At 46.0% G+C, this 16,977-nt stretch overlaps 1 protein-coding gene across 4 annotated transcripts in view; it reads left to right on the forward strand.

Annotated features, from left to right (window-relative positions):
- The first annotated feature begins 378 nt into the window (after nucleotides 1-378).
- The window catches only part of ACVR1B (activin A receptor type 1B), a 34,905-nt gene continuing 18,306 nt past the window's right edge, over nucleotides 379-16,977 (forward strand). For 2 of the 4 annotated variants that reach the window (XM_047866242.1, XM_047866239.1), the window contains exon 1: nucleotides 379-512. In XM_047866242.1, the coding sequence (XP_047722198.1) occupies nucleotides 422-512 (91 nt within the window). In that variant the 5' untranslated portion in view covers nucleotides 379-421. Of the gene's footprint in view, nucleotides 513-1,377; nucleotides 1,452-1,748; nucleotides 1,898-16,977 lie in introns of all 4 variants that reach the window. The other 2 variants (XM_047866241.1, XM_047866240.1) reach the window with 2 other exon arrangements.

Consider the following 16,977-nt stretch of genomic DNA (forward strand, 5'->3'; position numbering starts at 1 on the left):
GGAGGGAACGGGAACACGCACGCGACTCGCCGACCATTCGATGCGGGGGAGGGGGTCGGTGCTGATAACTGCACGCTGGGCGGGGCGCAGGCCAGGGTGGAGGCCGCGTGTCAGGCGCGGGAGCGCTCCGCACCCACCCGTGAGGTGGCCGAGGCGCGGGCCCCTCCCACCCCTTTAACAGGGACACTCCCCTTTAAGGCGGGCGCCCGCGCGCACCCGGCCCCGCCCTTCGGGGGCGCGCGCGGCGGCCGCGGCGCCGGCTCGGCCGGGAGCGCACGTGCCGGCGCCGGGCGGAGGAGAGGGAGGCGGGAGCGGGGCTGAGGGAGGAGGGGAGGCGCCGGGGGCGCGCGCGCGCGCTGGGCGCTGCTGGGCTGCGGCGGCGGCGGCGGCGGCGGCGGCGGCGGCGGCGGCGGCGGTTACTATGGCGGAGTCGGCCGGAGCCTCCTCCTTTTTCCCCGTTGTCCTCCTCCTGCTCGCCGGCAGCGGCGGGTCCGGGCCCCGGGGGATCCAGGGTGAGTCCCGGGCCGGGGGGCGGGGGCCGGGATGGAGAAGGCCGGGCGAGGGCGAGGCCTCGCGCCGTGGCCCCTAGCTACAGCGCGCCCCCTCCCCACGCGCACAATATGGCCGGGTGGGGGGCGCGGAGGAGTCGGGGTGACCCTCGGTCGGCGTCCCCAGACCCCCGAGGCGTGGCTGCCCTGCCAGGACCGAGCTCACGCGGGGCCCCTGGGGACCCGAGCCCCCTTCCAGACGGAACTGGTTTCGGGGAGCTCTCGGGGTCGCGCTCCCAGCACCCCCTTGTTCCATAGAGGGGAGAGCGGGATCCCTTCCCTAAGATTTGGAGATCCGTGCTTCTGCCTCTCAGCGTGCCCAGGGGCGGGGGTCTTCCTTCCTTCCCACCAGATGCTCTTGGGGGGGCGTCTTTTCTCCCGCCAAGATTGAGGGGCTCGGGCGATGGGTCTTTGCTTCTCCGAGGTACCCTGATGGTGCGAGCCCTTGCGCACCTCAGATGACAGGGGAAGGGGTCTCTAACCTTTCCTTCAGGACCTGCACTTGGGGTGTCTCTTCCCCTCCCTCCCCTCCCTCTCCTTCCTCCCTAATGTTCTGGGAAAGGGAGTCACATTTACCCTGCGCACAACCCCTTTGAGTTCAGTGGGGCAAAACCCCCCACATACACATGCCCCGTGGAAGCTGTTGGGAGGAAGCGAGACCAACAGGCCCCTAAACGTTTTTGTAGCTTGGCTGTGGAATCTCTTTAACCCTAGGAAACCTAGTTCCCGAACGGTTAATCTGCATCTAGGTGTATTTGCTTTCCGCCTCGCCTCCCCCACCCCACCCCAGGGGGCCCATTCAGTTAATCACTTTGTGGATGCCTTTCAGGTGAAATCCTAGAACCTACCTCCAACCCCCAAGATTATTTAAAGATCCCACCACTGGACCGACTCCGGCCCTTGGTCAGTACTTATTTACCTTCCCACACAATCCCTTTTCCCAGCCCTGCCCCCCACGCACTCCCCCACCCTCACACGCCCCTTACCTTCCAACCCCCACCCTTCCCACTCTAGAGGTGGGCACCTTTTCTGTGGGACACCCGGCTGGGTGTGTTGTTTATGAGGCTTTGGGGGCAGAAAAGAGCAGATGAAACCCTAAAATATTTAACTTAAGAGACTCGTCTTAAATGTGTTTTGGCATTGGGGTAGCAGATGAAGGTTATATTTGGCAGTTATATTGAAGTGATTATTGACCCGCAGATGGATCTGGGAGAGACGATCAGGATTGTATTCGCTCCCGATGTACAAAGCCTGTGCTTTGACTTCTCAGCAGCCCCTAACCTTCCAGCTATGGGAGATCAAGTGTGTGCACTGTGGCTCTCCTCTCTACTAAAAATAATGATTCTCAGGTGGGTTCAGGCTTCTTTAATAAACCAGACAAACAAGAAAAGACATCATCCTACTTTGGAGTCTCAAAAACAAGTTCATTATCTCCAGCTTTGATATTTGCTCCCAGTGGTGTAGCCTGTGCAGTGGGGTCTTTGTTCACTGGCTAATGCTTCTGTTAAGCACCTCGTGTGTGTTCCTGGGTCTCGCTGCTCTGTGTATGGGTAACATGCTGTGGGATCTGATAAACATGGTGAAGGTGTATGAACACAGGCCGTCGGTTGTGGTAGGATCATGGTTTTCGTGAATAATGTTTGCCGGGCCTTCTTATGGGCCATGTTCTGGGAATGTGTAACATGATGTTATTTCTCTAGTAGGATAGTAAATAAGGAGGCTCAGCCTTCAGGTTTGTCATTTTGTATGTGTCTGAGTAAATCTTTTCAGTTCTGTCCATAGAATTTTTTTTATCCTGGCCCTAATATATGTAAGATTTTTTAACAGCCATTTCCCTGTTGATTTGGTGTAATATCTGTGGGGTTTTTCTTGTGGTGAGCCTAGTTAAGAATGTTTAATTGGTAATCCAACTGGTTCTGAATAGGGCAGAGTTCATTTTTTGTAACCTTCCTAAAATGGATGTTTGTTGGGATGAGGATGGGTGGGCATAATAGGGAGTTAGTTTCTTTTTTTGGTAAATTGGAAATTAGGTTGTGTGTCCAGCAAACATTCTCGAAGGCCTTTAAACTTCTTGGCCAGACACTACAGTTTTTTCCGGGACACATCTAGTTGCCAATAGTGCATGCTACAGAGACCACTGTTGCAAAAGGCTGAAAGTAAAACGTCAGTTCTGGGAAAATAGAGGCTGTGGGATAACAAGAAGTTGATTGCTTTCCTCCCCTGCATTTCCTCCGTGTGCTCCCCTAGGTGGGCTGGAGGAGTGGCAGAGCCAGGGAGCCTTGATGCCTGGTACTTGGACGTGGCATGAGGGCAGAAAGGGATAGGTGTTTCTGTTAGGGCATGAACTGCGACTTTGTAAAAGGCCAGTGACAAGGAGAATGAGTTCCAGGTTGTAAACAGCAACCACTTGATGGGTATAGCAGGTTTTAAGGCCTACTTTTGGAATTTCCACAACAGTCTTTAAAAATGTACAGTTGCATTTGTTAGTGGTGGGAGAACATGACATTCGTTTCTTAAGACCCAAGCAACGAGGGAGACATTTGAGGTTCTGATAGGAATATTTTGAATTTCTGTGAGCAGACTTCATCTAATTTCAGGCCAAGTCTTAGAATTTTGTTGAGGGGACATGGATTTGAAGTACAGTGAGAGCGAACTCTTGTAGAGAAAAAGAGAATCTCTGGTTACTTTTGTTAAAAGAGCTCCTGGAACAGATGTGATTAAAACATAATAAAATGGCTACTCTGGTTAAAGGTTGGAGTCAGATGGAGGGAGGAGGCCAGGTCTCAGCCCTAGAACTTTGCTCCCTTACAGGTTGTCCTTGAACAAGTCACTTGCTTAACCTTTCCGTGACTGCCTCAGTTTTCCCTCTGTAAAGTAAGGAAATGGTGTGTGTAGTTCTTCTTGGGACATTTGTGAGACTAACTTGCTGATAGCCAGTTGGCTGGGAGGTATTTTTAGACACAGTTTCTGACTTCAGTGAAGGAGCAATGTTGGGCTACTTTTTATCTTACGGGGCAGAATAACATACTCTTGGGACTGATAGGGGCACCACATGCCACCGCGTGGTTGATTTCTTCTGATTCGTGCATATTTTTGTGGACCGTTTCAGATTTCCTCAAGTTAATTTCTGTCTTTTGACAGGCTCTTACATCGTATCCCGGGCAGCGTACCTGTGCTAATCAAAGACAGTCTGGAGGGAGCGACCTGCTTTAGGTTTTATTGGTTTGGCAACGTTTTAATTCTTACGCAACTCTGGGTATGTTTATGGCACTATGTAAATGTTACATAAGAACATGGAGGCTGAGAGGTGGCTGGAATGGTGCCTGTGAACACAGGAAGGTTAGACTGAGGACTTCATCCGAAAGGACCTTGGGAATCTGCAGTCAGTACAGGAAGAAGCTGCACTTCATTTTCCTCTAAAAACCTTTTTAGATGATTGTGTCTTTCAGGTGGACTGCTGTGTTATAAATAGGTTTATTCTCCACCGGTGAGCTAATTGTAACCTTGCTACCAAAATATGAATCAGTAAACGAGGAGACGTGCTGCTGCTTTCGGCATGTCCTGTTGAAGCTGCTTGTTGCATTTTGGAACATGAGTTGAATTGTGTTGCAGTCTGTTCTCATAATAACTCAGGAGTACAGGGTGTTGAGGTGGAATGGAATTCTCAGTCCATGGTGCTTTAGATCTTCTTTATTTGTGAAGGTTAAATTAGAATACTGAAGTGGCTCTTTTGTTTTAATTTTGAAATCCTTATTGTTTACTGTTCAGTTTTTGCTCAGAGCAGCGGTGAACATGAATTCTGGAATCCCGCCTCTTGGTCTTGAATTCTTGTGTTACTGGTCTGTTATAGGAGGAGTTGATGTAAGGGGGTCTTATCTCATTTTCCTCTCTGTATTTATAAAAAGCAAATCCTGGAGTCCCCTTTCTCGCCGGTCCCTCCGACGCCGGAAGTGCTGCTGGCATTGGTAGCCCATCAGTTCGGCCCGGCCTGGGAATGCCAAAGCCTTGGTCGGAATCAGCCCCTCAGACCCGCAGTGTGACCCGCACTTCTCCCACTCTGTAGGCACTGCCTCATGGCCACGTTCAGATACCTACCTACCTGCCTGCTCCTGGGGTTCGCTCTCCTCAGTTTCTCTCACGCACTTGGTTTGACCTGCGCTTAGGCTTCCAGAGGCACCGTCCCTGCTCTTGCCTGTTCTCTCTGCCTGCCGGCTTCTCCGCCAAGTATAAATGTAACACCAAGCAAAAATGCTATTTCGGAGCGTATCTCTCTTTCCCTTACTCGGTAGAGCCGCCAGCATTTGGTTGAGCTGTGAAGTTTCCATCCCAGACCATTTTACCTGCTCTCTGGGTTTAGAGACAGTGCCTCCTCGGGCAGCTCTGGTGTTCTTTTCGGTTTTCTTCTCTCTCCACTTCATCCCAAGCCTGCGCTTGTCTTGTTGAATACCTTGAATTTAGCGTGATGAAAGTAACTGCTCTTCCCTTTAAAAGTATCAATCACCCCTGATGTTTACACAATTATGTATGGGAGATTTCTTTATTCATTAGGTTGGGTATGTGTGTGGAATGGTTCTTGGCTTAGGGAGATGATCCCAAGAGAACAAGAGAGATAAAAATCCCCGAATCCCTAACTGTCATGACAGTAGCAGTGGCTGAGACTGAAAATAAATAAGTAAACACAGTTCTCAGTCATGAGTGCTCCGGAGAAAATAAAACTGAATGATGTGCCAGATAGAGTGTGCTGTGAGCTACCATTTCACGTCTCTCTCAACTTCATGGTTTCATCTGTAAAACAAGGCTAATGTAGCCCAGTGTCTTTATTCATGGTACTTATGTTGTGTAAAGTTGACTGGAACACCGGATTAGCAAATACTGAACTGCTCCTAGGGGAAAGATGGTGTTGGGTTCCCGTGAGCCACTGGTCACCACATTTTCATCAGGCAGTCAGTGCATAACCTTGCTAATGTGTGTGTTTCTGTTTAAAGACATCTTATTCAATATATAGTGTTGGTTCATTAGCCTTGAACTTGAGGCCAACAGTACCACAATGCAAGCCTGAGCAATGCTTATCTGATACACATATTGTCTCCGTAAGGCACATCGCCGTCGTCTTGAACTTAGGAACGCTGGACAGCGTCTTAGCACTACCCTTGGGGGCCGTTTTAAGTGGTGAAATCACCAACAGAAAAAAGTGCAGAAAGGGGAAAAGTGTGGCACAGAGTATACTATGAAAAGGACGCATATATATTTACTGTATGAAAGCTGGAGCAAGAAGACAGAGCGTCGTCCCCTTGTTCACCGTCAGCCGAGAACACGTGTGTCGGACGACTCACGTTTTTTACCACTCTGCACATGTGTGTGAATGCCCGTGAGAACACTGAGAGTATTGATTTTGAGGTTACAGATAAATTTTAATGAGTATGGAACCTATGGATGACCTGTATTTCGTGAGAGCCATACAGATAATTGTGGCAGAGATAAAATTATATCGTGTGGAGTTCCAAGAATTCCTAAATGGTTTCACTGAACCAGAATTTGAATATAGACAGAAGTCCCATTTACAGCCTGTAAATAAGCTAAATAAATATAGAGAGAGTACTACTCTAGTGATCTGAAGATGCCTTTAACACATATTTATTGAGCACCTACCATATGCCAGGCACTATCATAGGTGCTAGAGGTACAACAGTAGACTAAGGAAATAAAAATGCCTTCCTTCATGAAGCTTACCTTCTGGCAGGTCACGTGGATGTATAACGTGATTCTGCCTACCATGCTCCACCCTCTGCCCCCTCCCCCCAAGATTTCCTGCCTTTGGAATATACCACCTTCCAGTTATTAATCATGAATCTAGGCACTGCTTTGAAAGGATTTTGTAGATGTAATTAAGGTCCCAAATCAGTTGATCTTCAACTAGGGAGACTGTCGTGGTAGACCTGACCTAACCACGCTGGCCCTTTGGAAGCACTTTTCTCAGCTGATTGCAGAAGAGGAAGTCGGAAGTGATCTGGCTGGTTTGGAAGAAAGTAAACATCCATGTGTGAACTGCCCATGGGGGCCACGTGGCCAGGAACTGCGGGCCAACTCCCAGAACTGAGAGTGGTCCCTGGCTGTCAGCGAGGAGGGAAATAGGGACTTCAGGCTTCCATCCACAGGGCAATGGAGTTTGCCAACAACCAGTGAGCTTGAAAGAGGTCCCAGCCCTGAATGAGAAGGCAGCCCTGGCCAACACCAGTCACGCTGTGTCTGGACTTGTGACCTACAGAATCTGTGAGATAGTAAATAAGTGGCGTTTGCAAAAATGTGTGCGTGTGGTGGCTTAGATGGATATGTGAGGGGAAGGAAAGCAGGAAGGGAACTAGCTAGCTAGGATGGGTTCGAGGGGACTTGAGACCTCGTGCCCAGCCATGCTGGTGATGGACCTCGCGTGTGAAAAATTCTTTGACCGCATGTGGCTTTCGTCTACTGCCAGTTACCTTTTCCTAGATATTTGTGAGTGAGTGAGTGAGTGGAGGAGAGAGGAGATTATGGGTGCTTTGGAGATAAGTTTTTTAGATGGTTGCAATGTTTGAGTTGAGGAATCTGAACTGAAGCATGTCTTTTTTTATTAAGTAGTTGTGGTGAACCTGCCTTGCCCTAGATCATCATGTGTTGCCTTGGTGTACATTTGTATATCACATTTTATATTTGTGGCCGATAAAATTGAATTGTAATAAGCATTCATTTCTAATATCCAGGATGAAGCTGAATGGTGAGAGGGGTACTGAAGAGTCTGTGCTTGCCCTTTAGAGGTTGACACACAAATTGACTTTCCTTCTTCTTCTTGTTGGAACAACCACAAAACTAGGAAGAGTTTAGACCCTTGTCACGCACCGGGACGGCAGAAGTGATAAGGGCATCTGGTTTACCGAACATTTACCATATACTCAAGGGTTACGCTAAGGACTTGTACACTTACTCTGTACAGCTGCTCTCTGAGCACTCTTATCCCTGTTCTGCAGATGAAGGGACTGGGGCATGGAGAGGTTCAGTGCTGAGCTTGAGGTCTGTCAGACTCCAAAGCGTATGCTCTGCATCCTGTACTCTACCATATACTACGAGGACTATGAAAGTAATTGGCTAACCAGTCTCTGCCTCCAGTCTCCCACTTGTCCTCCATGCTATTGCTGGGTTTAACTTTGGAGAGCATGCCCTCTGTATCTCATGGTTCTACTGCTTGTATGTGGCCTCCAGGATAACCCCCAGACCCTTAGCCGGGCATCACAGTGCATCTGATCTGGCCTGGTCTCCCTTACCATCCTTGTCTCTGGCTGGAACCTTGCGCCGGTCTGTTCGCTGTGGACCTAATATGCCTTGTGCTTTTCTTGGCCTTGGCCTTCTCTTCTAAGCCAAATCGACCCATCCTCCAGTGTGGGATCTTTGTCCTCTTGCCTTCCCGTGGTCGATGAGTCCATCCTCCTCTTTTGTCCATCCTGCTCCTCCCAACCTCCCAGACTCTGCCCCCTAAAAATTGATGCTAGGAACTGGCTTATTCTTGAAAGAAAATTTTTTTAATGTTTATTTTTGAGACAGAGCATGAGCAGGGGAAGGGCAGAGAGAGAGGGAGACACAGAATCTGAAGCAGACTCTAAGCTGTGAGCTGTCAGCACAGAGCCTGATGTGGGGCTTGAACTCACAAAGCGCGAGATCATGACCTGAGCCAAAGTCGGATGCTTAACCGACTGAGTCACCCAGGTGCCCCAGAACTGGCTTATTCTTTATGTGGCTTTATCCTGTCACAGAGCCTTGCACATTTTAAGTAGTTAATAAGTTTGTTTAAGTGAATCCATTCGGTTCTTTTCCATCCTCTCAGCAATATCCTAGGTAAAATATTCCAGTTCTTCCCTTCTGTACTTCTAGTATCTCCTATATGTACAGTTTTTATCCTAGTCACTTAAAAATGCTACAGACATTTGTGAGTTACTTGGAACATGATAAGCTCTCTTCCTACCTCACCTCTTTCATCTTTGTTTTATTCTACCACCTACCCGTTTTATGCCAGCCAAATGCACTTGATCTCAGCCTCATTAGTTTTATTCTCAGCTCTGGCTGATTTTTTTCTCCTTCATTGTCCCAGTTGCCTGAAACCATTCCTATCCCTCTTCTCGCTCAGAACTGTGACGTGCACTGTCTCCTCTCCACTCATCCATAGTATAGGAAATAGGTCAGGGAGCAAATACAAAACACTCATAAATATCCTCCCCTGCCCTAATGAGCCACATGTACGTCTATTTCAGTACAACAAAGAAAGAAAACAGAATGATTTTATATGTTTGTTATAAACTGTAGGTGAAGGAGAAGTATCCAGTTACTAGTAGATATTCTGAACATGACAGCTGAGTCCATACGCTTCGCTCCTAGGAACACCGGGCACGCTCTGTAGTAACGATGCCACTCAATCCAGTTTTACCTTGACATTTTCCTGGGCAGCAGGTGGGCCCTTGTAGATACTCAGGTATTTACAGTCAGCCATAAATTAAGCTGCAATGACAGGTCTCCTTAGCATAAACATCAAACGTCTCTTTTGAGTGAGAACAAAGCTTTCATTCTCTAGACCTGAGGCTTAGGGGTGAACTTGTTTAAACAGCTCTCTAAGGTTGGGTTTGTCTCCAAGTAGAATGTCAGCAAGGCAGTTGGTAGAATAGATATAGTGTGGAGCTGGCTTTTCAAACACCTTTCTCTTATGCAAACCCCATTCCGAGACCTTTCCCAGATTGGAATTAAATACCAAGCTTATCAAGTGTCTTATTGTTAAATCTCTGGGTTTTTTCCCTCCTCCTACAAATAACTTCCTTTATTAAGTCAGTTACATTTTTTTCATAAGTGCTTTTTACCAGTATATGTTTTGTTTTTTTTAGGTACTACCCAACTACACATGTAAAACTTGACTTTGTTTTGGCTCTTGGATACTTGAGAGTTTTTGTTTTGCTTTAATGTGTTTTTAAATCTAATTTTGATGATGGTGAAGGGTGAAAGTGTAACTTGGGTCTTTTTTACCAACCAGTAGCAGCAGCTGATTGCTTTACTTCAACACTGCAAGATTTTTCTACTTAGGTTAGAGTTGTGGCTGCTGGTATGTTGTCAGTTCCCAGTTGTTGTTCCCCATCACTCCCTGCCAGGAGAACCAAACGTTACCTCGATTTTGTGACAGTTTAGTGCCAGACACCTCCATTTTTTTAACCTGATTCAGGATTTTCCCAAACATTTGGGCAGTTGACTAGATCAGAAGTTACTAAACACCGGTTTTCTTCTTTCTTTGTCTTTTTCCTTTGTTTTTTTCAAGCAGTAGAGTTCTTTTAAGAGTACACACGTAGAAACGTATGTATGTGGATGGTAGAATCCACTGTGGCAGAGCCCCCCCTTCCCTCTCAGATTATTAGGCTGAGATTTATTAAGCCCAGTGCTATTTGCTAGATGCCAGTGAGAAAAGGCGAAGCAAAGCAGGACAGTGCTTCCTCCCTTGTGGAGCTCAGAGGTTGCTGGTACATCTTGGAGAGCATGGGGGTTCAGGAAGGATACAATCTGAAGAACACTATACCTCCAGTTTTCTTTTTCTTTTCTTTTTTTTAAATTTGTTTAAGTAATCTTTGCACCAAATATGGGGCTCAAACTCATGACTCCAAGATCAGCCATTGCATGCTCTACTGACTGAGCCAGCCAGGCGCCCCCACTTTTAACCATTTTAATATATATGTTTTTAACATTTATTTATTCTTGAGAGAAAGAGACAGAGTACGACCATCATCAGTGCTGTTAAGTAACCTCATAACCTTCTGCAAGCCGTGACCACTATCTGGTTCTGGAACTTTTTACCCCAAAGGAAACCCGGTAACCCATTAAGCAGTAACTTCCCTTTCTCCTTTCCATACTACCCCCAGCCCCTGTCAACCACTAATGTGCTTTCTGGATATTTAATATCAATGGAACCATACGGTATGGGGCTGCTTTCACTTAACGTAGTGTTTTCAAGGTTCATTCATATTGGGGCACTTGGGTGTCTGAGTTGGTTAAGCATCCGACTCTTGATTTCAGCTCAGGTCATGACCTCGCTGTTCCTGAATTCGGGCCCACATTGGTCTCTGGGGTAACACTGTGGAGCCCACTTGGGGTTCTGTCTCCCTTTCTCTTGCCCCTCCCCCTCTTGGACGTGCGCCTGTGCGTGCCCTCTCAAAAACAAACAAGTAAATAACTAAAGAAAGAAAGAAAGAAAAGAAATAAAATAAAATAAAAATAAAAGAAATAAAATTTAAAAAATAAAAAAAGAAAGTTCATATTGTAGTGTATATCAATAGTTTATGCATTTTTATGGCTGGATGATACACCACATTTTGTTTTTTCGCTCATTGACAGACATCTGGGTTGTTTCCACCTTTTGACTATATGCACAGTGCTATTATGAACATTCATGTATAAGTTTTTATTTGAACACTTGTTTTCAGTCTTTTGGTGATATACCTAGGGTTGGAATTGCTGGGTTATATGGTAATTGAGTGTTTAATTGACGGAGGAACCATCAAACTTTTCCGCAGTGACTACACCATTTTATGATCCTACTGGCAAAGTACGATATGAGGGTTCTGGTTTCTCGGAATCTTCACCAACACTTGTTATTTTTCCTTTTCTTAACGGCCTTCCTAGTGGGCGTGCAGTGGTGTCTCACTGTGGTTTTGATTTTCATTTTCATTTAAAATTCATTTGCGTCTGAGATGATGTTGAACATCTTTTCATGTGCTTTTTGGCTATTTGTGTATCTTTTTTGGAGAATTGTCTATTTGAGTCCTTTGCCCATTTTTTATTTGTTCTGTGTTGTTATGAGTTCTTTTTGTAATCATTCTGAATACTAGACCATTATTAGATATGTGATTTACAAATATTTTCTCCCATTCCATAGCTGTCTTTACATTCTCTTGATAGTTTCCTTTGATTTACAGTTTTTAATTTAAAAAAAAAATTTTTTTTTTCAACGTTTTTTATTTATTTTTGGGACAGAGAGAGGCAGAGCATGAACAGGGGAGGGGCAGAGAGAGAGGGAGACACAGAATCGGAAACAGGCTCCAGGCTCCGAGCCATCAGCCCAGAGCCTGACACGGGGCTCGAACTCACGGACCACGAGATCATGACCTGGCTGAAGTCGGACGCTTAACCGACTGCGCCACCCAGGTGCCCCTACAGTTTTTAATTTTGATGAAGGCCAGTTTATCTGGTTTTCTTTTGTTGCTTGTGCAGTTGGTGTCCTATCAAAGGTACCGTTGCTAAATCCAAAGTCGTGACGTTTACCCCTGTTTTCCTTTATAAAGTTTTAGAAGTTTTAGAATATAAGTTATAGTTTGTATATTTAAGTTGTTGATCCATTTGGAGTTAATTTTTGTGTCCAGTGTGAAGAAAGGGCCGACATCATTCTTCTGCATGTGGGTATCCAGTTGTCCAGCACCAAGTGTTGAAGACTAGTTTTTCCTCTTAAATGTTCCAGACATTCTTATCAAAAATCAGCCGATCACAGATGTGTAGGTTTGTTTCTGGACTCTTAGTTCTATTTCTTTGATTTGTATCTATATCTTTTTTTTTTTTTAAGTGTATTTATTTTGTGAGAGAGTGCATGGTTGCGTGCAGCATGCAAGTGGGGGAGGGGCAGAGAGAGGAAGAGAGAGAATCCCAAGCAGGCTCCGTGCCGTCAGTGTGGAGCTGGACCTGCGGCCCGATCTCATGAACCGTGAGATCGTGATGTGAACTGAAGAGTCAGAGTCTCTTGCTTACCTGACTGAGGTAAGATGCTTACCTGACTGAGCCCCTCAGGCGCCCCTTGCGTGTCTATACTTAATGACAGTACCACACTGTTTTGGTTGCTGTGGCTTTGTAGTAAGCTTGGAAATCAGGAAGTGTGAGTCCTCCAACTTTGTTCTTTTTATTCCCCCCAAGATCATTTTGGCTATTTAGGATCACAGAGTTGTAGTCTTTGTTCTATCCTAAGGAGGCTGTTGGAGGATTTGGATAATGTCCAGAGAAGATTAATTAAAATAATCATGGGTTGTAATAGGCTATTCTTATCAGTTTGGTCTGTCTGACGGATGCTGTCATCTGGAAGGAGGAGGGCCAAGAGGCAGTTTATGATCAAGTCGCAAGATCATGAAGAGAAAGGGCTACGCCAGCTGATTTCAGCACTATGTTGGCTACTATAAAAGTAGAAGGTGAGCCCAGTGAGGTTTGAAAGAGGCAAGCTTAGTGTGCCCAAACAGGGCAGTGCTCCATTCTAGTACAAAATTGATGAAGCTTATTATAATTCCCCAAGGAGCAGTTGATATAAGCTAAAAATCATAAATCCTGTCGCTTTAAAGCATTTTAGAACATTTGTGGACCTTTATCTACCCAGACAAATGTGGCCGTTTTGTGGTTCACTTCTTACCTTTTGAGGTTGGTGCTACCACCCTGCACACCCCCCTACCCTGTCCCCTGGAGATGCGGTCTAGGGCAGAATAGCGGGCTGAGTGGCGGTGAGTCCATGCCTGTATGGTGGCGCTTGGGAATTCCCATGAGCCACACCCTTGCTGCGTGTCCTCCCCGTGTAGGCCAGCGGGTCAGAGAGAGAAGACCCAACCCCAGTGTCCTGCCTGCGGTGGGATTGTCTTTGCTGAGAGCTGGCCATGTCAGTGTCTCCATAACATGCACCTAGACAGAGGCTGCTCAAGTTGGGACTTGTTGGTCTTCCGCCAAACACAGCCTCTCTCATGAATCAAATTTGCATCTACATCCTCCCACATACCACCTTCTCATCATATTTTAGAGCCACGTTCAAATCTCGCTTAGGTGGTTTTGTCTTTAGTTCCGGTTTGACTGACTTGTTTATAACAAAATGCTGGGCTAGTGAGACTGTCGTTCTGACCACTTTTTAACTTGGTTGTGTCTAGAGTGATTTTGATACTCCTCTATGATTGGTTTTCCAAATTGTGTCATTTCTACTACATAACTCTTTGGTTATGGAATATGGAAGAGTTTTAGGTATGTATGTATTGTTTATATGCGCGCGTGTAGACTGATTTAACCTGATGAGTCACTGTGAAGTAGGTTATAAAGGGCTATTAGCATTCATTAGTCCAGATTTAGCTTTTCAAAGAAATCATGATTAGGTTTGTGATTTAGTATACTGTACGTTTACAGTAAATTCAGGTATTTTTATAATTTTATTATCACTTATTTTGAAAAACGAACATTAACGCAAGACTAGCCCTAATGTCTGTCTTTAAAGTTCAGGAAAAAGTATATAACATTTAAAGCACCACTTCCCATTGTTGAATCAGTGATTCAGACAGTGTGAATTTAAAAACAAACTGGATTCAGATTTCAGCTGGAGGATGTAGAGGTCATCTAGTTCACTCCCTTCTTTCTGGTCAGTCATGAGGAAAGTGAGGTTCAGGGAGGTTAAATGACTTGCCCAATGCCACACGACTAGTTACTGGCAGAGCTGAGACCAGAACAGCAGTTTCTTGCTGTGCCTGCTGTGGTCTTACTGTAACTTGCCACTTCCTAATTAGTGGTTAAAGAGACACGTTTGTGCGTGTGTGTGTGTGTGTGTGTGTGTGTGTGTGTTTGAGTTTTACATTGAGAGGAGAGATTAAAATTTACTGAACACCTATTTGCTAAGCACTTTTGAAGTGTATTATTTCATATAGTTCTACATAGTCCTGTAAAATAATTATTAACAGCCCCACTTTACAGATTAGGAAACCAGGGTGCTCCAGGTCATGTGATTAATGTTAGTGCTGGTATTTGAGCTTGGCTCTTTCTGACCTGTGCCTGCCATGATACCCTGCTGTGGCTCTACTGGTAGTAACTGAAACCTTTTCAGGGGTGTGGGCAGTAGTGATGGTTATCTTAAAATCCATCTTTTTCAGACTTCTCCCTCACTCTGTAAAACGTATAGATGTACACAGATGTGTGCAGGGAGAGTCTTTCTCAGAATACTCACAGCACTTAGCGGATGTTTGGCTAATCTTCATACCATCTCTGTAAGATAAATGGTATTTTCTGGTTAGGCGGCTGAGGCTCAGATAGATTCAGGGACTTGCCTAAGTCCTTATCACGAACCCGCATGGCCCCGCTCCCAGTTCCGTTCTTCGTCCCGTCTCACATAGATTTCACCACTTTTGTTCTTTCCTGTCTTACACCAAGATTGTTTAAGTACTTCCCAAAAATAATGAGCCACGTGTGGGTGTGTTCGTTCTCCAGAATGAATCACTGTGAAAGAGGCCGTGAACCAACGAAGGGAGAATAAATATCTGGAATCAGAGACTCTTGGCTCTCCTGTCTAATTGACAGACTCAGAAGTGAGCTTTTTTTCAAAAGGCGGCTACGGGTCTGGCCTGTGTGTCCCACTGTGCTCAGAATAGCCCTCTTGGAGTTGTTCGTTTTCCCTTCTTCCTTCCCAAAATAGCCCAATGCTGTTCTCTGTGCTGGATGTCACGGCACATGTATTGAGAGGTGTGCGCTCCACGGGGAACCCCGTTGTGCCTGAATGTCCACACCAAGGGGAGGGGCAGTAGCTTTCTTGGATTACCGGTCAGGACTCCGGTGTGAGTAGAAGAGGTTTGGCTCGAGTATTCAGAGAGTTGCGGAAGTAAATTTCAGCTGGCAAGAATAAAAGGGGAAGCAAATAGAGGCATTTGGGGGAAAACGAGGAGAGTTCTTCGTCTTTCCTGTGTCTAAAAAGGGTTGGAATCGAAGTTTAGGAAGAACTTACTTTTAAAATTCCTTTTATGATTTGGATCCTAGTCTAAAGGGTACCTGCTTTAAACTTCCTGCCCTTAAAATAGAACGCTACTCTTACCCTTCAGCAGGTAGCTGCGTGCTTTGGAATTCCTCCCAGAAGAAAGGGCTTTGATCGAAGGCCTTACGGTAGAGGATCCACAGCGGCCATTTACCTGTCAGTGTGCGGGTGCGCTCTGCTTTGTTTCCTTGGGTGGGAATGGCGAGGGATCGCGTCATTTATAGAAAGCCTGGGGAAGGGGGCTTGGACACTGAGATATTTAGAATCGGTCTTTGGAACTGAAAAGCCGAGAGATGCCTTCTAGTGTATTGCAGGAAGAGACAAAGATAGACTGTTTACAGCCTGAAGGGGTAAGTTACAACAGGCTAGTTTTTCATGGGATTGGTCGTAAATGTCTCTTCTCTGGGGGCTTCGGTTTGAATATATTCCCACCTGGTAGCCAGATATTATTCACTGAGTGTCCAGTCCGAGACTTGGGTGGGCTCTGCCACCTCCATTCCCTGATGGGTGGGCGCTTCATTCGGCGCTAAGTCCCAACCTAAGTGTCCTAGTGGCCACAGCCGCACTCCCGCTGGTTCCAAGAGGTCAGGGCTAGGTTAGGCCCATGAGAGACAGTGTTGGGGAGAACCAACTGCTGCTGTCTGTGCTATTCTTGTTAGATGGATAAATAAAGGATTTCAGATTCCAGGGCTGCTGAACTGGCTTTCAGAGGCGCCAAATTCATTTACGGTAATTTCCTGTCAACAGGGCACACTTATGTATAAAACACACCCAGCAGAACTCATTAGTCCCAGAGATGATTGCATACACTGCCTATTTGGAAAGATGGATGGATGGATGGATGGATGGATGGATGGATATTATATTTTAAATGTGATATCCAGGGGCCTTCCAGAGTAGGTTGAATTTATTGAACACATTTTATATATTAGCTCATTTCATCCTCACAATAACTTGATGAGGAGGGCATTAATATCGTCTTTGGAGGTTATTCTTTTTGTCCCTCATGAGAGGTGCACCTGCCATGGACTAAAGGGAGGAGGAGGATGTTGGACTAGTGGGTGGGAAGCGTTTCAAAGGAAGTGATGGTTAAGCTGAATTTTAGAGGATTTGTGAGAAGTAGCCAGGAAAAAAAGCATTGCAGCAAAAGAATGTGTGAGAGCATGCATACTGCATTCAGAAAACGGTGGGCATGCCTAATGCTGGAGAAAGGAGATGGGGTCGGTGAGCCATTGTCAAGTGAGGAAGCCTGGATGGTTTGGGGTGGGGCAGGAGGTGGTGGCCTGTGTCTTCCAAGGGGAAGGTACCTTCCTCTAGTCCTCAGGCGTCTATTTAAAGGAAAGCTTCTTTCCCAGCCACAAAATAATGTGTGATAAGTCTAAGGCAAAGTTCAAAGGTCCTTTCTCTGTTTCTCACAGGCATAAGATAGGGAGGACACTTAGAAGAAAATGGTAGGGCTTGCAAGCCTGCTTTCTGCACTGAATAAACAGGTGAAAAGTTTGTGCTCCCGTTGACGGTGTCCTCTTTCTGGCCCTCTCTCTATAAAAGCTCCTTATTTGGGAACATCCAGTATGCTAAAGGATTATGTTCTAAGTCTGGAAAGGGACCTAGGATAGGATCTCACCGTTAATG

The sequence above is a fragment of the Prionailurus viverrinus genome, chromosome B4 (genome assembly GCF_022837055.1).
Source record: "Prionailurus viverrinus isolate Anna chromosome B4, UM_Priviv_1.0, whole genome shotgun sequence".
Lineage (NCBI taxonomy): Eukaryota > Metazoa > Chordata > Mammalia > Carnivora > Felidae > Prionailurus > Prionailurus viverrinus.